At 46.7% G+C, this 23,630-nt stretch overlaps 5 protein-coding genes across 5 annotated transcripts; 4 read left to right on the plus strand and 1 right to left on the minus strand.

The window, feature by feature from the left end:
* Window positions 1-589: 589 nt before the first annotated feature.
* On the plus strand, window positions 590-838 carry EI90DRAFT_2867232 (uncharacterized protein; the record flags this gene model as incomplete). The annotated part of the gene is made up of 1 exon (XM_039053835.1): window positions 590-838. A coding segment is annotated over one exon (249 nt), but the record flags the coding sequence as incomplete, so codon positions are not given.
* Window positions 839-886: 48 nt separating this feature from the next.
* EI90DRAFT_2956318 (uncharacterized protein) lies at window positions 887-1,491 on the plus strand (the record flags this gene model as incomplete). Its single annotated transcript, XM_039055438.1, is given in 2 exon segments — window positions 887-1,160; window positions 1,175-1,491. Coding segments are annotated over 2 exon segments (591 nt in total), but the record flags the coding sequence as incomplete, so codon positions are not given.
* Window positions 1,492-1,530: 39 nt separating this feature from the next.
* Window positions 1,531-2,439, plus strand: EI90DRAFT_2866509 (uncharacterized protein; the record flags this gene model as incomplete). The annotated part of the gene is made up of 1 exon (XM_039053831.1): window positions 1,531-2,439. A coding segment is annotated over one exon (909 nt), but the record flags the coding sequence as incomplete, so codon positions are not given.
* Window positions 2,440-7,927: 5,488 nt separating this feature from the next.
* On the plus strand, window positions 7,928-8,083 carry EI90DRAFT_2869946 (uncharacterized protein; the record flags this gene model as incomplete). The annotated part of the gene is made up of 1 exon (XM_039053846.1): window positions 7,928-8,083. A coding segment is annotated over one exon (156 nt), but the record flags the coding sequence as incomplete, so codon positions are not given.
* A 585-nt stretch (window positions 8,084-8,668) lies between these two features.
* Window positions 8,669-9,486, minus strand: EI90DRAFT_3100752 (uncharacterized protein). The gene is made up of 4 exons (XM_039062566.1): window positions 9,362-9,486; window positions 9,173-9,256; window positions 9,069-9,123; window positions 8,669-9,012 (listed from the first exon to the last, which is right to left on the minus strand). The coding sequence occupies exons 1-4, from the start codon at window positions 9,435-9,437 to the stop codon at window positions 8,925-8,927; spliced, it is 303 nt and encodes a 100-aa protein (XP_038907645.1). The 5' UTR covers window positions 9,438-9,486; the 3' UTR covers window positions 8,669-8,924.
* Between the last annotated feature and the right edge of the window lie 14,144 nt (window positions 9,487-23,630).

Consider the following 23,630-nt stretch of genomic DNA (forward strand, 5'->3'; position numbering starts at 1 on the left):
ACGTAACGGAGCACAGCGCTCCCTCTGAGTCGCTGAGGCCGCATCCTTCTTAGAGCCTCTTGTACCATCCAGCAGAACCGGGCTCCCTGAGAAGCTTCGGTTCACTACCAGAGCCCTCGGACCCCCCTCTAGTTGAGCCCTGCCTGCATTCGGACTCACGCATTTACCCCCTCTTCCATAACCTCGGGTTTTTAACAACAATGATGAACATGTGCTGCCGCCCAACCCACCCGAAGAGTTCGAGTTGCCTTTCTCCTCCCCACCTACTCCATATATAGGAACCATCCCTATTGGCCTCGACACTGTGGTGGACCGAGTCATCTGCACACCCCTGGATGCACACCGGTCTGAGCACGCTTTAAAGCACGAGAGGCAGCATGTGCGTTGGGACAATACAGTCCTTCCGCAGCTCATAGCTGTGTACATTCAGTGGGAGCGTTTGCGTTATTCCGGATCGGGGGTCACACCTAGAGTGGATCCTTGTGATTGTGGGGGCAGCCACCTGGCACTCAAAGTTGTTTGTTTGCCGTTTGACTGCAAAGAGGAGGTCTTGCTTATTGTTTGCAGTACCTGCCCTGCTCCCATCTAGCTTGTTGAGCTTGGGATGTTCCCATGTGCTCCATATCGCCCTTCACTGGCCGTAAGCATCGATATGTTGGAATGGGTCTCACTTTTCTTCAAGTTTACCGCCCCAAACAACCGGGCATGGGCAGCTACCATGCAAACCATACTTCAAAATCGCGGGTTTCATTTTGATGCCAAGGACTCTCTTCGTAGATGTTTCGCGAATGCCCTGAAATATTACCAGAGTCTCGTTTCGTTAGTCCAAGCAGAGCTTGTTCGTTTAGCAAGAAGCTATGCACTTCCATCTCAACCTTCATCTGTGATGCCACAGGGGCCATCTACCTCCGTCTCGCAGCATTCCGAGGGTACCGAGATTGAGACTGATTTTGATGTCACGACTCCGATCAATCATCGCGTGTATGAGAATGCCCATCATACTCCAAACCCTAATGCTGATGATCAGCCTAGTTCTTTCCTCCATTCTCAATGTCCCCTCTGTTTTGGTGGGTCCTATACGAAAGGGGAGGATGTACAGGCCATCATATGTTGCGATGTGAATTTCCAACTAAAGCGGATTAAAGACAAGGATCGTCGACGTGGAATGGAGGAGAAAGTCGGGGGAAGGATCCTGCTTTCATGTCACCAAGAACTGTATTTTTGTCTGAGGACTTCGTTCAGTTTTGGAAAGAACACGTCGAGACCATCCGCCCCACTAAAAAGTCTTCCAGGAAGCGCAGAAACCGTGAAGGGGAGGAGGTGGACATTGAGCATGCTCCAGCTGGTGCAGATGATAGGAGGGAGTTTGGCTTGCCAGTCCCAAACTCTACATATGATGCTTGTTCTGAGTCTTTCATCGCTGCCGATGGGGAACGCATTAAGGCATCGACAGACTATTTTGTGGACACTGGAGTGATGGCGATCCTGTGTCGCCATGATATACCCCTATTCCTCATTAACGTCCAGATGGCCGGTGAGAAACAGCACTACCTTTTCACGCTCGTCGCAAAATTCTTTGAGCACGTCCCGGGCTCATGGCAGGTTGGAATATTGTATGACATAGGATGTCAGGGAGATCATACCCTGAAGAAATACAACATTGCTCCGGAGTGGAGATCTCGAATCGTGTGGGGTGTCTCCATTTTCCATGCATATGGTCACCAGTATGCCTGTCAGCTTTGGTACCATCCATGTAAATCGGAGCTTTGGGGCCTCACGGATGGTGAAGGTTGTGAGAGGGTGTGGAGCCAGCTGCGACAGTTGATACCGGGCCTTCGAGTTACTGGCCATTATCGTCACCTCTTTCTAATTGATGTCCAGGTTGAGCACATTGAGTCCATGAAGTCCCCTGACTCTGGAAAATGCCTTCGAGGCCACCTAAAGAGGGCCAGGGGGCGACTTAATGCAGCTACCGGCCATTCGGGGAAGAACAACAATGATCCGGTTCCTGATCTGTTGGCACAGTTTGAGGACCAGCGACGTTATTACAGCAAACCTTTAGAGCGTCAATCGAAGACAGCGGCCCAGAAGCTAGTGGATCGAATTACTTCACTGAGGACCGAGTTAAAGACCCAAGAGACACTCTATGAGGAGCTTGTTCGGACCAGGCCAGTAGATGATCCAGTTCGTCAGTTTGAGTCGCAAGAATTCATGGAGAAAGTGGCAGAAGAGATTGTAAGGCTGAAGGAGTCGTTGGCCACAAACATGCGTATGCTTGGAGCACAGGGCGATGCTGCCTTCAAAGAGCTGGAGCGGCTGAAGAAGGATGAGTGGACAAATGAACTCATCAACTTTCGAATCCTTAGGGAGCAGCTTGTTCGGAAATTGCGTTCAAGACGGTTCGAACTCAACATACTTGATCGCTCAAAAGCTCGCACCATTGATCAAAATGTCAAGGCCCATGTGGAGAAAGCAGTGAAGGGCCGATCATCTGCCATTGACATTACACTGCGAAAATACAACGAGAAGCTAGAGCTTCTAAGGAGGCTTCGGACTACTTCTCCAGCCCACCAAAATAAGTATCTCCCACCTTCCCTCAGCCGTGACACCATCCTCAAGTTAGATGTAGATCAAGATCTTTGGCAAGAGTTCTTTGACCAAGAGCCCGGTGTAGGAGAAATAACGGCCACACTATGGAAACCCATTATGGAAATATGCCAGATAAATCACAAAACCTCATACGACAAGTAGATATGAGAACATAGAAGGACCTGAATTTTAACGAATTTTACGAATTTTTACGAATTATTATGACTATACACGATAAATCGAAAGAAAGAAAAATAACAAAAATACTTCAAGCTTACCATCAACGAGACGGAATTCTCGGGGGAATTTATAGCAAATATTAAACCAAGAATTAGGACAATCGACCAAGATTTGACTATAAAAATAATCAGAGAACCTCCACGGAAACTACTTTCCCACGTCTGCACACGTAGCAAGGATGGAAGTACCACGGAACAAAGATTTCTCAGGAACTAATGCAAAAGTCAAAGTCGTGTTTATAATAGGAAATGTAGATGTCCCCCAAACGGAACCAATGAGAGTAATTACAGGGGAAACTACCCATAAACGACGGAGATATGACTAAAACTCCTGCAAAATGAGGACAATGTCTAAAAAGCAAGCGCGAAGATTAACTAGTAACGACCGAGACAAGCTTGATAGCCCATTAAAAAGGAAGGATCTACTCTTAATCCTCCCAAATTTTTATAATAAAAGGATCATGCGTTAATGAGAAATCCAATAATGGGAATAGCGACATCAAAAGTCCGAACTCAGGGACAAGACGATGATTGCGTAGGATCCATAATTAAAACATACAACGAAATTTACACAGAAATTATTAAAAATAGGAAACTATAGTTATGCAAATTCTCAGCCCAAACGGTCCAGCCATTGTGAAGTTATACCCATGACGGGAATATAGGAATCCGCATCATGTGTAATGACACGTGAGGGTGGCGATGCGCAGGGAACCGGCCGTCGGAACCGAGATCCGCACTTCGGCAGATCGCGAAGACCAATTTCCGTCCAAATAAGGAAGAGCCCGGTCAAAACAAAGCACGGAAAGTGCAAAACAACCTTAGATCATGAGGGAAAAATCTGAAATAAATCACAGAAGCCCATATGAAAGAAATAAACACCCGCGCATATCATAAATCCCAAACAAATAAACGAAAATGGCTCCCGCATACGAACGACGCACGTGATTACCGAATGTGCACACGAATCTTTGCTAACTCAACGAATACCAGGAAATAGGACACAATATTAGTACCATTGGAAAGGTGGGAATAAATGAAAATTTATGATACTAAGAACGTGAGAAAACATCCAGAAATGAATGAGATACAAGGACATGAAGTTAGAAACCTGAAAATGCACGGGAAAACAGCTTCAAGAGGTCCAGAGTCCTAAATAAAATAGATAAAAATATGATATCTTCAAGGACAACCTACTATAACAACCAACGATACATATGGAGGATTAGGATGTGATAATACAAAAGGAAATCAGAGAATATGAACAAAATTCACGAAAACCACTAAACTACGACGGACCATGGCGGGAATTTTAGGGAACGATATTCTAATGAGGTGGAGAGCTATAACACATTCGTTTGAGTAATTCTTGACTACTAGCCACTTTTTCTTTCAGTTTCAAACCTGAATAATTCACTCATTTACCATTTCAGTCTCATTTTAACTAAATGTCACTAAATAAAAATGGAATAAATCAGCTGAAGGTCTCAGCACAGTCGTACGCTGAAGGAGAGAATGAAGGAAGGTCAGTTGGGAGGTTCAAACGAGACCACCACCAAGCTGTTCCCTGGTTCTTTAGTTAGGATGGGGAAGTGTACTAGTGTTATTTATTGTAAATAAAGTACCAATCCGAGTGTTTTGGCTAATTCTATTTTTATGGGTTAGTTTTAAAGTTCCTGGGAATTGACTTACAGATAAACCGAGCCCTGCGGAGCTGTTTCTTTATTGAAATTTATTAATTTGTCTAGGTGTAATTCTGTGTAGCGTTGTTTAATTTGGATTTAAACTTGAATTTAATCTTCTACTTGGTGAAGTTTCAAAGATTCTATTCAGTTAATGAATTTGGATGGTGTCTGGAGTGTCCCTTGAGTTCGTTTTATTTTTGTCTTTATTTTATCGCTTGTTTTAACAGTAGCAAAATAACTGTTTTGTGTTTACACTTTGAAATCTGGAGTGTTAACCAGCTCTCCTGTTGAAATATCTACTTAATATTTCTCTCCTTAATTGCTGCCTTTTACTACAGTGGCAATCTTAACTGTATATCACTTTTTCGCACTGGAGTGACAACCAGAAATGCTTGAGAAAAATAATACTCTATTTTCTTACTTCTCTGAGGGGGGCGAAAAGTCGCAGAAAGGGTCTCCCTTTTATACTCCTTGGGTCACCTTCCTTTTTCATGCTCTACCTTCTATTTACAGGATTTATTTACAGTGTATTTTTCTCAAACTGAATAAAAATGAAATTTTCATGCTATAGTTCTACTGTGCTTTTGCTGCGCTGAACTGCGGTTCTACTGCGGTCAGACTGCGCCTAGAATTCTTATTGTCCTCCCTCGCCTAAGCTATTTTAATGGTTAATTAGAACTTGGCTGCACTGCATTTGCCGCAGTTACCTATTTCAAATTCTATATATATACCATTAAATTTGCTATGACTCGATGACTCTGAATTCAAACTTCGCATTACTATGCGTACGGCTGTGCTGAGACCTTCAGCTGATTTATTCCATTTTTATTTAGTGACATTTAGTTAAAATGAGACTGAAATGGTAAATGAGTGAATTATTCAGGTTTGAAACTGAAAGAAAAAGTTGCTAGTAGTCAAGAATTACTCAAACGAATGTGTTATAGCTCTCCACCTCATTAGAATATCATTCCCTAAAATTCCCGCCATGGTCCGTCGTAGTTTAGTGGTTTTCGTGAATTTTGTTCATATTCTCTGATTTCCTTTTGTATTATCACATCCTAATCCTCCATATGTATCGTTGGTTGTTATAGTAGGTTGTCCTTGAAGATATCATATTTTTATCTATTTTATTTAGGAGTCTGGACCTCTTGAAGCTGTTTTCCCGCGCATTTTCAGGTTTCTAACTTCATGTCCTTGTATCTCATTCATTTCTGGATGTTTTCTCACGTTCTTAGTATCATAAATTTTCATTTATTCCCACCTTTCCAATGGTACTAATATTGTGTCCTATTTCCTGGTATTCGTTGAGTTAGCAAAGATTCACGCGCACATTCGGTAATCATGTGCGTCGTTCGTATGCGGGAGCCATTTTTGTTTATTTGTTCGGGATTTATGATATGCGCGGGTGTTTATTTCTTTCATATGGGCTTCTGTGATTTATTTCAGATTTTTCCCTCATGATCTAAGGTTGTTTTGCACTTTCCGTGCTTTGTTTTGACCGGGCTCTTCCTTATTTGGATGGAAATTGGTCTTCGCGATCTGCCGAAGTGCGGATCTCGGTTCCGACGGCCGGTTCCCTGCACATCGCCACCCTCACGTGTCATTACACATGATGCGGATTCCTATATTCCCGTCATGGGTATAACTTCACAACGGCTGGACCGTTTGGGCTGAGAATTTGCATAACTATAGTTTCCTATTTTTCATAATTTCCGTGTAAATTTCGTTGTATGTTTTAATTATGGATCCTACGCAATCATCGTCTTGTCCCTGAGTTTGGACTTTTGATGTCGCTATTCCCGTTATTGGATTTCTCATTAACACATGATCCTTTTATTATGAAAATTTGGGAGGATTAAGAGTAGATCCTTTCCTTTCTAATGGGCTATCAAGCTTGTCTCGGTCGTTACTAGTTAATCTTCGCACTTGCTTTTTAGACATTGTCCTCGTTTTGCAGGAGTTTTAGTCATATCTCCGTCGTTTATGGGTAGTTTCCCCTGTAATTACTCTCATTGGTTCCGTTTGGGTGACATCTACATTTCCTATTATAAACACGACTTTGACTTTTGCATTAGTTCCTGAGGAATCTTTGTTCCGTGGTACTTCCATCCTTGCTACGTGTGCAGACGTGGGAAAGTAGTTTCCGTGGAGGTTCTCTGATTATTTTTATAGTCAAATCTTGGTCGATTGTCCTAATTCTTGGTTTAATATTTGCTATAAATTCCCCCGAGAATTCCGTCTCATTGATGGTAAGCTTGAAGTATTTTTGTTATTTTTCTTTCTTTCGATTTATCGTGTATAGTCATAATAATTCGTAAAAATTCGTAAAATTCGTTAAAATTCAGGTCCTTCTATGTTCTCATATCTACTTGTCGTATGAGGTTTTGTGATTTATCTGGCATATTTCCATAATGGGTTTCCATAGTGTGGCCGTTATTTCTCCTACAACCCATAGTACTGCAAAGTTTGAATTCAGAGTCATCGAGTCATAGCAAATTTAATGGTATATATATAGAATTTGAAATAGGTAACTGCAGCAAATGCAGCGCAGCCAAGTTCTAATTAACCATTAAAATAGCTTAGGCGAGGGAGGACAATAAGAATTCTAGGCGCAGTCTGACCGCAGTAGAACCGCAGTTCAGCGCAGCAAAAGCACAGTAGAACTATAGCATGAAAATTTCATTTTTATTCAGTTTGAGAAAAATACACTGTAAATAAATCCTGTAAATAGAAGGTAGAGCGTGAAAAAGGAAGGCGACCCAAGGAGTATAAAAGGGAGACCCTTTCTGCGACTTTTCGCCCCCCCTTAGAGAAGTAAGAAAATAGAGTATTATTTTTCTCAAGCATTTCTGGTTGTCACTCCAGTGCGAAAAAGTGATATACAGTTAAGATTGCCACTGTAGTAAAAGGCAGCAATTAAGGAGAGAAATATTAAGTAGATATTTCAACAGGAGAGCTGGTTAACACTCCAGATTTCAAAGTGTAAACACAAAACAGTTATTTTGCTACTGTTAAAACAAGCGATAAAATAAAGACAAAAATAAAACGAACTCAAGGGACACCCAGACACCATCCAAATTCATTAACTGAATAGAATCTTTGAAACTTCACCAAGTAGAAGATTAAATTCAAGTTTAAATCCAAATTAAACAACACTACACAGAATTACCCCTAGACAAATTAATAAATTTCAATAAAGAAACAGCTCTGCAGGGCTCGGTTTATCTGTAAGTCAATTCCCAGGAACTTTAAAACTAACCCATAAAAATAGAATTAGCCAAAACACTCGGATTGGTACTTTATTTACAATAAATAACACTAGTACACTTCCCCATCCTAACTAAAGAACCAGGGAACAGCTTGGTGGTGGTCTCGTTTGAACCTCCCAACTGACCTTCCTTCGTTCTCTCCTTCACCGGAGAGGGAGAGCTCCCCAAATGGGTGATGGATTCTAGTGTTCGTGAGAGCATTCGCTATATGCAGGAAGCAAATAATTGCCGGTCTGAGATACGCAGACTCACTGCAGAGCATGCTAACCTCCAACACTGGTTGGCTCATGAGCATGCTGCATATGAGTCACTTTTTCGGTCATGTCAAGGAAGGAACAGCGTTGACGTGGCCTTTCTTGCTCTCAAATGGCTCCATGAACTTCACAATCTCTCAATTTCATGGCAGAATCACACCGAAGATGTCCCTTGTCCTCACGATGCACTTCCGTGGCTGGACACCACCCCTCCAATGTCAAAGGAGGATTTCTGTTCCCTTTACACCAACGTTCAATCCACCAATACTCAGTACCCTGGGGCAGGTCAAGATGATGGTGTGGACAGCGCGGATGAGGCAAGTCAAGATGATGATGATAATGATGAAATAGAGCCTGATGAGATGGAGGAAAATGGGGCTCTGGCTCTGGCTATGGCAGCATTAGATATGGGTGAAGATGCTTGCCTTGACCCAGAGAATGTAGAGGGTTTCGCAATGTAAGTTGTAATTGCTGGCCCATGGCGATTCCCACAGTGTGGCCATTTCCCTCAGTTGGCCAGGCAATTGTCTCATGAATTCAGCTCCAACTCTCACATGCATGTGACATCAAATAGCGTGGGAACTCTTTCGCATTAATGAGCAGATTTGGTGCCAATCTCGAATATAACAATGTAATAATAACAATATTAACATTAATTCCGGAAACTCTATGAGTAGATATAACAATATAACAATAAACTCGGACAACTCCGCTACAATACAGCTAAGGTCATAACTGTTTGTATCCTCTAATCACGTGACAGAGAGAGGGAGAAAGAGAATAGGCATCATGACAGCGGACTCGGCCTAGCATCGGGCCAGCACAGAATGTTGATTGCGGAACAGGAAAACAATGGCTGAGGGTGGGCTGGTTACAAAGAGAGTACAGTTAAGATACAACGTAATCAAAGGCGGAGTGGGGGGAGGTGGAGGGTAGACAAAAGAGGAAATGCAGCCTGAGCGGGGAGGAACAGGAGCTGAGGGCGAACAATTCACAAATCAAGTAAATAAAGGGTTAAAAAAATACACTTACAGAAAACAGCAACACATGGAAGGGAGAGTAATAACCACGCAATAACGAGAGGTAACTGACAAGCAAGCGTGAGTTAGAAGCCTGGCTGCACTGGGGAAACATACCAGTGGCACCGAGCGCAAGTGCTGCGGCAGTGTGAACAGCTCCAAGTTGCATGTGCCCGACTCCGATTAGTCCCGTGAAATAAACTGGAATACATAGCAAACTATGTTAGAAGCAGTGATGGGAATGGAAGCAAACATAATAGAAAAACAATGCAATCACGAAACCGGGTGGAGAAAAAATTTGCTTACTAGACACAAGTTGAAGAACAATCAATGAAAGCACCCACTGGAAACATAATGTAAATAGGAATAAACACCAGGTCATTTGGATCTGAGACCCATGCCATCCACGTTGATGTCAGCAACATGGCAAGCTGGCAGGCGAATGGAAGAGCAAATGGGCAGGCAACATTGTGGCTGCAGTGTGACATGCAAGACGAAACACGGAAACAATCAGTGAACGTGCCCAGTACAAGCTCAGGGACCTCAAAGCGAGGACAAGAGTTTCAGATTCCACAGGAGTCAGCTGGTGGGGGTACGGAATAGTCGTGGAGGGGGATATAAATCTAATATACAAGGGAGGTACGAAATATTAATTTGCTTCGGACAATACAAACAAACTGAGTGTCAGAGACTGGAATTTTTGTCAGAGACTGGGATATTGTCGGAGTCGGACAAACTGTCAGAAGGCAGATTGGGTTCTGTCTGAGTTGGGGTCGGAGATTGTGGCAGAGGTCTGTTGGAGCGCGTGCGCGGATATGCGGGCGGAAATATGCGGCGCGTCCGGAAGCGCTGTTCAAGGTTAGCGGAGTGGGATCGTGGCCTCAGCGACTCAGGTGGAGCGCTGTGCCCTGAGCTTGACGTTTGGGGGAGATCCCGTATTTACAGACTGACACTCACAGCGGACTTCAAACAAGACTTGTGGGCGGAGCGGACCTGTAGGAGGAGCGCGGACTCCGCGAGCACGGACTCAGAGGGGGGGAAGCCCCCTTTGCAGAAGGAGAGACTCAGACCAGACAGGGGGGGTACTCTAGTTGATTTCAGACTGAGGTCCCCAAAAGTATTTACAAGGTATATAAATAGGCAAGAGGGAATATAGAAAGGCCGGTCAGTCCGGCGCGGTCCGGTGCGGAGATAAGCGGGGATTGTCAAACTAAATAAGGACAAGAGCCCGGGAACCAGAAACGAGGAACAGATCAATAAACAATAAGTGGCAAGGGTTATTGATGAATAACTGAATGAGATCAATAACCTAGTGCCAATAAAGAGGGGATCAAATGCCGATATTGGCAGGGAAGCAAACAATAAATGGCACTCGGCAAGGAATGAATGATAAGCTGCCAAGTGACAAATGGCCAGAGGAAAAGTGGAGGTCAGTGCACAGCGCCGATACAAGTCTGCAAATAAGCGGGGTCGGTGCGGTGCCGACACAAGTCCGCGAACAGAGGTTGATCTGCCAGCACTGTCACACAAGGACAGCATGAAGGCCAACAGAGGTACAGAGGGGAGTGGGAGTGTTGACCTGACCAGAGGTGTCAAGGGCAACCAGAAGTGGCCAGAAGGTGCAGAGATGGGCAGAGGGTGCGGAGTGGGCAGAGGGTGCGGAATGCACAGAAGCGGGGCATGGCTGTGACCACATAGTGGGAAGCGATGAGTGTGGTTCAGGTGGAGACAAGGCAGGCATGACTGAATGCCGGGAGTGCCAAGGGCTCAGGAACTGGAGGTAAGGTTGGAATACCGGCAGGGTCTAGGTTCTGATTATTGGCCAAGTCTCACGCAGTAAGGCAGGGGGCCAGTGTCAGGGTCGCGTCCGGGGTCGAGGCGGTCCAGGCGTAGCGTCCGGTGCTGAGGACCTCACAGGGGGTGGATCGGGCATGCATACTGGCAGCCCTGATGTGGGATGGCGATCCCTGGCCACTTAGACTGAAGTGGGAATGTTGAGTTATTATTAAAAGGGGAACTATGCTACTTACCTGAAGTGGGAATGTTGAGAAGAAGGTTACTTCTTCGGTTCCCACCCCAGGTGTGTTTATATACATGCGGCTTGGGTCACATGAGGTCTGCCACGTCACCCCGCATACAGCCGCAGTCACCCGGGTGTCCCCATGGGGGATCCCGAGGGTGTATGCTGCACGCGCGCGCACTAGGTTGCGCCCTAGAGCCGTCCGGGGTCGTCCGGGGCTAGGCATGTCGTGTGCGCATCGTGGGCGGGTCAATAATACATGGATATAAGGGAAAGGTCGTCCATGTGAAGTAGAAATAGAAATAGAAGTGGAAGTGGGAGAGGGATAGAGGGGGAAGGGGTATGAAGGAGGGGTGCAGGGTGGGAGAAGGGGAACCGGGTGAGGTGGGCCCGGGTGGAGGCGGGTCAAGCGGGTGTGCCCTGACAGCCAGACATGGGGTTGGGGGCTGGTTAGGATGGGTTTCGGGTCGGCGGATTCGCCTATCGGCATTGATTCGCCGCTGATGGAGCCCCGGGATTTGTCAGTCATGACACCGAGCCTCATACCATTGCATTGATGCCATGGAAAGTAAAATGAATTTACGAGGGGAAAGTGAGCCATGGGACGTAAAGAGGACAATCATCAGGGGACAAACTTACCAGCACAGCGAGTTCAGGTCAAAGCCTGCAAAAAAAAAGTCATCAGATTTGTTGCGAAGAACAGGGTTGCAGCTCCAATTGGAACAACGAACCCACCCCGTTAGGCCATCATCTGATAAACTCTGTGAATACTGAACTAGCTAGGCTGAGAGACAATCAGCAGAACAATCTACAGGGGAGAGACGATTAGTGCGGTTCATGCCAACTGAAGAAACCGGCAAACCTCATGGAACCCTACAACAAACCCGCGCCTCACTGCAACGATGAGTTAGCTAGGCCACACCCCAATCGAGGGATGCAAAGCGTATGCTTAAGACTGAGGAGGGAAGGGAGGCTTGGCGGTGGTCACAGCGCTGCATGGGTTCAGTAGAGGATGGGGTGAGGATGGGGAGATGGAAAGAACTAGACAGTTGCGAATAATTCATCACCTGATCTCGGCGTTTGCCTCCTTTGTATTGAATCTTGCCGAGGGAAGTTGCTGCCATTCAGACACCTGCGGCAAATGACAGTTAGAACGTTCAATGAACGTTCAATGATGATCAGAATGCCCCACTGGAGAATGTTATAGAACATTCAACAACCTTTTGGCCTATTAGGCACATACACACAGAGCTTCTGCGTTCAATTGCTATTTAGAATGTTCACTGATTGTTTAGAACGTTCAGTCGTGGTTTTAGAACATTCTAATCATTACGAGCATTCCATTGGAGAATGTTATAGAACATTCAACAAGCTTTTGGCCTGTTAGGTATATATATATATAGCGCTTTTGGGTACCTAATCAGGTCTCCAAAATATGGGTGACATGGCTGCACTTGTGTCCCGATATCTTGTAGCACTAAACGCTCGCACACCCACATATCTATCATTTATACTACGTTGGTTCTTTGTCACATTATGGATGAACACTGGGGGAAACAGTGGATATTGGCAAAAGAAATACCGATTTTTCAATACATTCAAAGTGATCTGCTTCGGCCAAGCCTTTTAGCGGTGCAGGTTGGCTCAAATGGACAGCTAGATACCTTCATTCTTCTGATGCAGAGTGAAAACGAATCAAGGAACTATGGAAAGCGCAAAATCAAAAAGTCTGTGGTCACAAACGCTGATGAGCATTGATGTTGTCCGACCTGGGACTAAACGACAGTGCAAGGAAGGAATGGCCATGGATTCATTGAAGTCTCTGAGCCCGTATTTATACACACTGCACCATAGGGAAAGGGAACCTCATCTGAGGGAAGTCCAGAAGGATGGAAGGGCGACCTGGCGAAACTTCGCGATTCCCCTCTGATAGTGGACAGAATGTGCAAGGTAAATAGAAGATATTGCAACTGACCACAAATATCCTAAAGGACTTGACTAAGATCAACAACAATTGGAGCTGTCTGTCGGCCTTGCAAGAGAATTCGAGTCCCATCTTTGCTGGACCGAGGGCTGTACAGCAAGGTAGGATCGGGTGGCACTTGATCACCATACCAAGCGCCTGAACCTTCGGCACCAGAAAAGAAAACTGGGCGATACTCCTTGGGAATAATAAATTCTAATTTGCCATCGAAGAACACTGGCAGCCCACTGGAGTTGATACCAATAACAGTTCCGAACAGTGGGGTTTTTCCGGCAGCAGATGAATGGCTCCGCCATCTCCTACCCCTGTCCTCCTTGCTTTGCAAGAGAACATAAAATGGGCACTTGATCCAGGATTCATCCAAGTTATGCCCTGCGGATGTTTTGGAATGATGTATATCTGCTGCTTCACCTTCTGTCAAGGAAAGGGTAGGCTGAGTGGATACAGGATCTGGGATGCGATAAGAGCGGGCGAGGGGAACAGCAGGATTCATGATCCAAAAATCGAAATCCATCACACAATAACTTGCAATGAGCTCACCTGAACCTGTCGACCAGGTGAAAGCGCTGAGGCCATCGAAAGCGCCGATATAACGTGCAGCCGGAGAAAACCCAAGTGTGCGACGGTGAGGAATAGCAAGCACTGGGAACGCAGAGGACCTAGTAGAAGACTTGAGGGCTAAGATACGGTTGGAAGTTAGAGTGAAATTATCGGAAGAAGGGGGTGCAAGGTGCTGCATGTGCCGGTCACCTGAAATGGATATGAGGGTCATGCTGTTGTACCAAGAACTATCAGCATTCCGTGGGACCCGTATGATAAATAATCCATTATCTGATACTTGAGTTACAGCAGGAAGAGGATTGTTGGGAAGAGTACCAATATTAATGGAAGTCATATCATGGCTAAGGATGGTAACATTCCCCTTATTGTCCTCAGCAGCAACTCGGTGGCTGCCATGGACAAATTCAATCCAGATTGGATGGTTGGGTGGATCGAGCTGGGATCGGGAAACCGTGCACTGATGGTCGATATCAGTGAGTTCAATGACACCACTACCAAAACCAAGAGCCACATGGTGACCATCAAGGGAGAGCGCTGCGCATGTCACGATACCGTTACGAACACCACGATTGTTGAATTGGGCATCATAATCATCCCGACTATCAGCCTTCTTTGGCAAATTAGGTAGCTTTGCCTCCATGACCATTCGAGCATTGAGCAAATCATCACTCAATGGGATTCTGTGCCCGGAAAACTCGCCGGAAATGGTGAAGATTCGGATGGGATCGGAGAGATGGCCATACAGTTTGTACAAAGGTGATGAGGATGGGGTGAAAGGAAGGGTTGATCGATAGAGGTCCCATGGTTCATATGAAGTTGCACCCAGAGACTCCATACATTGCTTTTCTCGAGCTTCTTTCAAAAGTTTGAATGAATCACAATTCTGTTAAAAATGACATCATATTAAAATAATCGCGACACAACGATTTTATTTACCTTGAATTCATCAAATCCATCAGGGAATCCCTTGTACTGTTCACCGATCGGTGCCAAGTGCATAAATGTAACCAAGTTTTGTGTGAGGAATGTATTAAACTCGTTCTGCAAATTGGACCCTTGTGCAAAGAGTTGTGAGGGTTCTAAGTGTCTTAATAAGTATCGACGAGCATATTGGTCATGACGAGCATATCGGAGAAGATAAGGGTGATAATGTTCTCTCTTAGGAAGATTGCTCCATCTCTCCTCATCTCCTAAAGGGGGAACAGTGGGAAACCCAAACACATCCTGCTCACAACTATCATTGAAAAATCGGAGGAGTGGCAGTCCGAGGAAATACTGATTCGCATCCGTGATAAAGAATACTTTGTCGTTTTCATCACCAATCGGATCCCCCATTATAAACTCTTTCATTGTTGCATGATAGAATTTGACACCCTGGACTTCCTCCGAGGAACTTTCTGGAGGACTTTCTGGAAGACTTTCCGAAGAATGTTCCAAGTCAAGCTTTGAAGGAAGATCAACAATTGAGCGAATTGGATCCAATATGGCTAGGACCTCTTCCTCGGCAATTCCTGATAGCTGCGATATAAAAAACACACTTAGTGGCTCGAATGCCGCGTTGATTGTCGCAACCACTTGACGGTACTTCTTGGCTGTATGTTTACGGACTCCAGATGAGCCAACCATATAGGCACGGCGAAGTACACGCAAGTACTCCTTATTGATGTCTTCAGGGGCATCGATCAAATCACGAAAGTATTCAAACTCAGATCGAAGGGTTGCACCACGACAGGTTTGAAAGGAGACATCCCGGACTCGGATTGAGGCGATAATCGGCAATCCACGACATGCTGAGACAAACGCATCCACTTCTTCTTTTGATGGTTTCCAGGAAGAGTTGTCGATGCAATCCTGAAGGCCTTCCTCCACCATGCGGTGGATAGTATGAAAGTTCTCTTCCTCAGCGACAGTGTCCATGTCTTCACAGGGTATGACAAGACCCTGAGCTCGAGCTCTAACCCAAGCCGACACAACAGATGACTCCGGCCGACAGCTGACCAACACAGCAAATGCGGGAGGCAGTTCATCAAGGATAAGTACTAGCTTCATTAAGGACCTAAGTTCCTCCTGAGCCCCACACTCGTCCAGTCCATCCAATATGATGACGGGACGCTCCCAGCGCAAAGATAAGAGTTTGTGCATGAGATCGACAACCAGAGATCCCATCTGCTCCTCCAGAGTGGAACCTCGGAGGTCCTTCAGTGCCGAGGACCGTCGAAGTTGACTGACAAGAAGACCTTCGTACTCGGCATTAAACAAGGCAAGCTGACGTGCAAGAGTAGAGGGAAAGTGTTCAATCGAAGCAAGTCCTTCTCCCTTCCGATTTTTGTCCCAGAAGAAGGACGCCGCCAAGCGACCCTGTTTGTTAAGAGCCGAGGCAACACTCATCGATATAGCAGTCTTTCCAGTGCCTGGGGAGCCACGAAGCCAGACAAATCGGTGTTCCCGTTTCTCCAAATGATTGAAAATCGATTCCTGAATCCGGACACGGGTGTTTTCCGCGCATTTCGACTTGCTTTTCACCGCAAAGTATTCTGCCTCTGCTTTGTAGAGTTTCGAGAGTTCGCCTAAAATATCATTAAATTTCAAGCAGTGAAACTGGGGAACAACAACGCACGGTCCACCGATGACTGAATTGTGTGGAGGAGATTCAGAGTTGTCGCAGTGGTCTATGGGGTAAACTCAAATCAGTCATCAGGCAGTCTGAACACCAACAAAACGAACCGTAAAGCGGGAGACAGCATCACAGATACAGGACTTCACAGCGCTTATTTCCTGGGTTATCTCAGTCGCTAAAATTACCCTCTTGGAAAGCTTTTGACGTTTGAGTGCCTCAATTTGCTTTAATTGTTGTTTTAGAGCTCTGTGACCGAGGATCGAGATTTGGGCGAGAGAACGATGAAGTGAATGCACATACAAGTTAAATCGTTGAATCAGATCACTTATTTCGAGAGGAACTTGGCCAGTCCACAACTGGAGAGGCCTAAAAATCGTTTCGTGAGCCTTTCGAACTTCATCGTCTAATCCCTTGAGATTTTCGTCATTGTTGTCAATCGTCTGCATGAAAACATGGAGGTTATATCATTAGATCGCAAAATCGCAACAACACCTGCGAACCTCGTAAACTTGGAGCCATGTGAGGAGAATACGTGGTATCTGATCGAGATTTGGAATAGGGGCGAACTTAAGAGCAGAGGCAGCAGTTTGGAGGACGAGCCTTGTGGCGGCGATGATTGTTTTCTTTCCTTCACCAGCAGGGACGGTTGGGGATGGCAGATCGGGTGCCGAGGGGTCAGATTGCCTGGGATCGGAGGAGTTCGATTGGTCGGGATTGGGACTGGGCAATAGCTTAGCTATAGTGTGCCGAACAGACCACCGCTGCTTCCGGCCTCGAGAACTACCGCCAGTTGTAGTAAGAGGCTTAAGACTGGGTCTATCAGATCCACCGCGATCTGTGCTAGTTGTTTCATCGCTTTCAGTTGGAGAAGTAGTAATCTGAATGCTGGGAACAGAGATCGAGGGTCGCGAAGGGCCACCGGGAGGCGCAGGAGAGTGTCTTCTGTTAGAAAACTTAAGTCGATCAAACATCGTGTATCAGCAATCGCAGAGGGTGTTGTGGGCAGAGAGGAGAGAGTTGAACCGCCCTCGACCACACATCGACATATAAGGCAGTACTGTCCTAACTACTGCCAAAGCACGACAACAAATATTGAAATACCCTTCTGTCGGCGATGGAATGTTAACTACGCTATCTGGGGCCGATAGCGAAATCCAAAAAAACCACTTGTGTTTACTACGTTCCCTTGTAAGTAATTTTTTAGCATTGTCGCTGTCGTTGATAGTTATTTGGTTCGAACCACCAAACGCAGCCTTGTGTTTCCTGCCATAGCGAACTGTCCTATACGCGAATATTAAACTGATTGCACACACAAACATCAGGGTCTCGTCTGTTGTCCACCTTGTCAGTTGTTCCCTCTCCACTGCCATCTAGCAATACGCTTCAGCCCGGTTGCTTCGATTCCAGAACAGCTCTAGATGACTTCCCAGCTCCTCGTATAGGGATCCAAGCCATTGATGGTGGGCTGTGTCTGACTGGATGGCTTTGTGTTAATGCCGACACAAACCTAGACGAAATTTCAGCAGCAATTACTTACCAGGCGAGGCATCCACTATTTTTGTCGGCCCACTGACCAGTAATAGAACTGATGCGAAAAATATTAATATCCCAATCTTGCGCTATTACTGTTGGATTCCTTTCTGCGGTGTCCGCTTCCCTCAACTCTAATTGGTGACCTCGCACCTCCGGGTATCCAAGTAGCGGAGGTATCCTATTTCGCTGTCGTTCTAAAACATGAATTTACCTAGTCTTCCCCACATATCAAGTGCTACTATCCTTGAGAATGGGTGTTAATACTTGGAGTGATGACGAAGTCCCATCCGTACAGAGTATCTCAATCAGGCTCTATACTCTCAGATGGCAATCATTTCTTCTGCTCATGTCACTCCACCGTCCGCGTGATGCGCCAACATAGCTTCACCGGGTTGTTACTCTTTAACACGTCAAGCGATCCGTCCATCCCTTCCCGTCAGTACTAGTTTCCCCCTTCTTCCCTCAGAGCCACCGACTGGAAAGCGTCCCCGCAATGCTCAACAGGTGATTTTTCTCCTCTTCTTTTCCGCCAACCCACTCTCTGCTTCCAATCTGGTGGGGGAGAGAGAGTTTGACACTTTCTATTACTGTTTGAATTTATCCAGAGCATCGAACATCGCCGGCAAGGTTGAAAGGCATTTGGCCTTACAGAGGGTCAAATAAACGGGATGACAGCGATGAATCTGCTGGTTCCGCTCAGAAAATTTCGGGTATAGGTCTTCATGCCAAACGAAAGATAATCTGTTCAGAATGCGTGCCCGCAAGCACCCTCGGTCCCCAAAAGTGACAATTATCTCTGCCAGTATCGTAGGATCAATGTTTATTAATGGGGGCCATAGGTGGATGTCGGATGGGGATTCCATGAGTTGCCGGGAGGACGCCTGGCTCATCTGATCCATGCAAGAAAATCTTGATCGGGGTGGTGGCGCTTCGCCGTTTGACTTCAGAGCAAGAGGATGTTGTTCCCCCTTCACCTGCCGTTCACAACTAACTGGTTATTATGAATATTATAAAATGTCAAGCGCAAATGATGTACAAATCGGAGGACAATGTATGACGCAGTGACAGAAAACCGCTCGAACTAGGCGACTGACAAGTGGAGAAGAAGGAATCGCAATGACCCGCGACCCATCCTAAACGACTTGCTAATTTGGATGACAATTGGAGTCGTCCGGTCTTGGAGCAGAAGTCGAGTCTCATTCTTGCTCGACCGGAGATTCGTGATTCGTAGCATCAAAGGGCACTCGATCACCATACGAGGCTCCTAGATGGCTGACGCAACCCACCCTGAAGTTAGCCGACGGGCACCGCACAGAGACAGTGAACTCTGCTCTGCCGTCAAACCATGTTTCCCATCCAGAGTAATGCTTCTCCCTGCAACAGACGAATTGACGCCGAGGTCTTTGTGCGTGCTGGTGGGAGGCCGTAAATTGGGATGCATCTGAGAGACGCGTCCGGTTCGGAAAGGTGCATGTCTGCTGGATCACCAGGGAGGATCGGGTCGAGGGGATACAGGAGTAGGGATGAGATATGAGCAAGTGGTGGGGATCTGTGAGATTCGTAACGCTGTAGGGCGCAATGAACTCGCCCGACTCGGTCGACTGAGTGAAAGCGCTGACTCCATCGAAAGTGCCAAAATACCATGCTCCGGAAGGGAACCCAGGCGGGCGACGACGAGGAATGGCTAGCAAAGGATTTGGGTGGAAGGATGGAGTGGAAGGGTCAGAAGGAGAGGGAAAACGTGCGGGTCGTCGGTATAGGCGTCATGTTGCCGACATGTTGTCGTACCAAGGCCTCTGACATCAATGTTCCGGCACGAAGGGGCCGATGGGGAGAGTATCAAGACTCACGGGGACGATACCATGGCTAAGGGTGACAACGACCTAGATGACTTTACTGATATCGACAACAATTGGAGCCGTCATCCGGCCTTGCAGTTCCATCCTTGCTGGATGGAAGGCGGTAGAGATTCATAGCATCAAACGGCGCTCGATTACCACACCAAGCTCTCAGACGGTTGTCGCCACGCACCCTAAGACCATCGCGGCACAGAAGTCTGTTCTGCAGTTGGACCATATCAGTGGCTCCTCACTCACGTTTCCAGTGCACAATAGCGGGATTCTTCCGGGAACAGGTGAATAGACGTCGGGTCATGTATGCTTGACCTACTCTGCGTCCACTAATTCGGATTGATGTGTGTCTGTCGCAATGTCTTTCAGTGAGACACGGGATCAGGAATATATGAGACATGAGCAAGGGGTTGGACTGTGGGATTCATAATCCAAGAGTTGGATTTCGTCATACCAAGGCTTGCGTGGAACTCGTCCGACAAATGATCCATTATCCGACACTAAAGTATCAATATACGTAGGGAAGGGGCCATTGATATCAAGATTTACGGGGGTTCTACCATGGATAAGGACTGACGTTTTCCTCGTTTTCCTCGGTAACGAGAGTTGCCCCCATGGGAAAATTCAATGGGGCGGGGTAGTTGTGTGGATCGGGCTGGAATCGGGAAATGGTGGGCTGACTCTGGTCGACGTCGATGAGCTCAATGATACCGTTACCAAACATCAGGGCTACATAGCGACCATCAATGGGGGAGAAGTGCCGCACATGTCACAACACCATTGCGAACATCGGGATCATTGAATTGGGCTTCGTAATTGGTCGCGTCACCGCCCCATCTGTCAACCTTCTTTGGCAACTTTGCTTCCATGACCGTTCGGGCATTGAGTCAATTCTCACTCAACGGGATTTGCATGTCCAGAACAACCGCCAGAAGTGGCGAAGACCCGGACAGGATCAGAGATGACCGTACAGTTCGTAAAAAGCTGATGAGGATGGGGTGAAAGCAAACAACGGTTTGGTAGTTGAAGATGACTGTTCCGAAATTGGAATTATGCGCGATTCTTCCATTGAGCTTCTCTCGTAGCTCGAATGAACTGCAATTCTAACAGAAAATGACATCAGCATCGTTAAAGCACTTATGCTGGATATCACCCACATGATGTAAATGAACGTTCGTCTCCTAAAATGAGAGTGGCGGGCATCCCAAATACATCTGGCTCATTATTGTTGACAACTCGAAGGAACGGCAGTCCGAGGAAGTCATTTTCACAACCAGTTGGATACCCTGAGCATTATGAATCCCTTCACCGCTGCGTGTGATAGAATGTGACGCACCTCGCGTTACTGTCCTCGAGTCTTTATAACCTTCGCTCAAGCGCTGATGCGGTGTTTGCGGCAGCTGTTGCAGAGATCGCAGGGCGGCGTATAGCCAATTCACGAATAAGGTACTAACGGAGTGATTACTCGGCAATCAAGTATATCAGCGAACCCAGATATCTATCATATGTTTCCAAAGCCCTTTCCAGTCGGGCTTCCAAGTGGATTGTCCCTAGCGATAAGTTCTAGATTACCGCACCCACTTTGCAGTAACTGCGCACTCCATGCTGCGTAAACACAATTCGCGCGGCGCTTGCACTGATTTACGTAACTAGTCAACCAGAGCAGTTGATCGGGGGAGGTAGGAGTCGAGATAACGTCAGTTCGGGCCCCGGCCCCCAGCGTGGCAGCAGTGACGCATAGACAGCCTTTTTAGTACCAAGATGGTATATTCACTGCACGACCAAAGGCAGTCGGTCAGACAATGGAATAGGCCAGTCGGAGTCGGAGCTACGTACCAAGGGTGTGAGCCAGTTTGTTCAAATTTATGAAGCGAAGAATTGGACAGCAACGAGCCCACTGAAATTGTGGATCCTACGAAGGGTAGAGCCCAATACTAAAGGCGCAGGAAATAGCGCCTAGAAATGGCCCGCTTGTCTTCGATGCCTTTTAGTCTAACGTTTTTGTTTCGCTGTTCACTGAGCGATCGGTTGGAGCAAGCGCAAGCGGATGAAAGCACGTTTAGCTACGCGTTCTTGCGGCACTAAAGGGGCCAACTACTACATGAACCCCCCCTGAATGGCCACATTAGTTGATCCCGTTGATGAGCCGAAGCGGTTGTGTCTCTCACCATTGGTTCGCCACTGGCATTTCACTCGCGCCACGTTCAATCGTGGCACGTATCGCATGATGACCCGCGATGTTCGGAAATCACATTGAGGCAGCTCCTTGAGACATCGGGCACTTAGCTAAAGCATTGGTATATGGCAAGAAGTTAGGGAACGTCCTTGACATGTTGGAAACCAAGCTCAAGAGCCGTGTATGTACGGTTGTTTGTGTCGTAGTCTAAATCTGAGAAGTCTCTATATCCCACGGATTTTACATCCCTCCTCGGATGTACTGTAGAAGATACAAGGGTTCTTCTAGGATGTAAGCCGTGCCCATAGCTGGCAACCTCCGAATGAATTGGCAGGTGGTTGCGCAATGGAAATAGGAAATTGGCACCTGTCGCTGAACGACTCGCATGGTTGCCGTACCCCGTTCTTTTTGGGGATTTTCTGCAACAGCAGCCGACCTATTGTTTCCGCGATGGTTATCGACGCGCCTTTTGGTGCAAAAGGATCAGTATGCCCCTCACCCTTCGTATGTCGGTTTCGAGGGCTGGTATACTCGGATACAAGACGAATCGGCGGGACTCTCCATCATCCTGATTTTTTGCTCTCTTGGAGACTCGACGCCATCAGGTACTCCTCGGAAGCACTATTTCCATTTCTCAGTAACACCTATTGGTGACTCGTCTACTATCGAGCCGCTCGAGTTCCACTTATTTCCTGATGACCTTCAACATATCGTGGACTCCCCGCCCGATTCAGAGACAGGTTTGCAACCATATACTTTGAACATACCTAATATCGGAAGCTTCACCGTGGAGCCAAAGACCCAACGGTATAATCTCACCGTCCCATGTGGAGAACGCTCTTCCGAGCACTGGAAAGTGTCCATAAACATAACCGATCGCGTTCCATTATCGCAGGAGCACCCTCTGCTGAGTACTCCGCACAGCATGGCTCTTTCAAGATTGGAAACTTTACTTCCATTACACTGGGCAATTTTCTCAACCGGATCGAAGGCAAATTACGACGTGAAGCATATCGGCACCGATGGGGTGGGATTAGAAGTCTTTGGAGGCACCGGGGTGGCACATATGGAAAAGAACTGGGGTGCATCATTTCCAACTGGCTGGACATGGCACGTCGTTACGCTGTGCTTCACCACCCACTTCTCAATTCGAGCTTTTTTTTATGTTGTAGGTGTCAAGCATTTGGCGCATCCTCGCACGATCCCACGCAGACATTCGGTGACCATCGAGACAATGCGACGAGAGATTGTGTTGCCATTGCGGGCGGTGTCCTCGCTTTGGGTCAAAAGGCATATCTCATCCATTACAAGGATTCAGGCGACGCCTGGCGCTCTCGTCGTGAACGTTCAATACATCCAAGTTATTCAGCGAAAGATCATGAAAGGACTGAAGATTCTGATCCTAATGACAAGCAGCATATCAACTGGACCTTCCACCCACTATGGACTCTGATTCTAGCACTCCCATATCCAGTTGGTATCCCACGATTCAAGATATCGCGGAGGAATCTAGTGGAAAAAAACCCCTCATTGTCCAATACCTTTGACTCCTCTGCTAGCCGTGGGCCAACCGCCGTCAGCACATTGACGTTTAATTTCTCCGTCCTCGGCCTCCCTGCACTATTACTCACGATCCCTTATGCCGTCATCCAGTTTTCTCCATTTGGATCCATGCATGAAACGTTCACATACGATGAACGCTCAGGATTCGGACGATTGCAGCTTACCGCCGCGACCCTTAACAGACGGATCCTAATCGATGCACAGTCAGAGTCGCGACCTACCACTCTCAATTCACAAGTACAGCCGAGATGGCTTGCGCTGCATTGCCCAA

This window comes from Cantharellus anzutake (assembly GCF_015039405.1).
Source record: "Cantharellus anzutake strain C23 chromosome Unknown EI90scaffold_271, whole genome shotgun sequence".
Taxonomy (NCBI): Eukaryota; Fungi; Basidiomycota; class Agaricomycetes; order Cantharellales; family Hydnaceae; genus Cantharellus; species Cantharellus anzutake.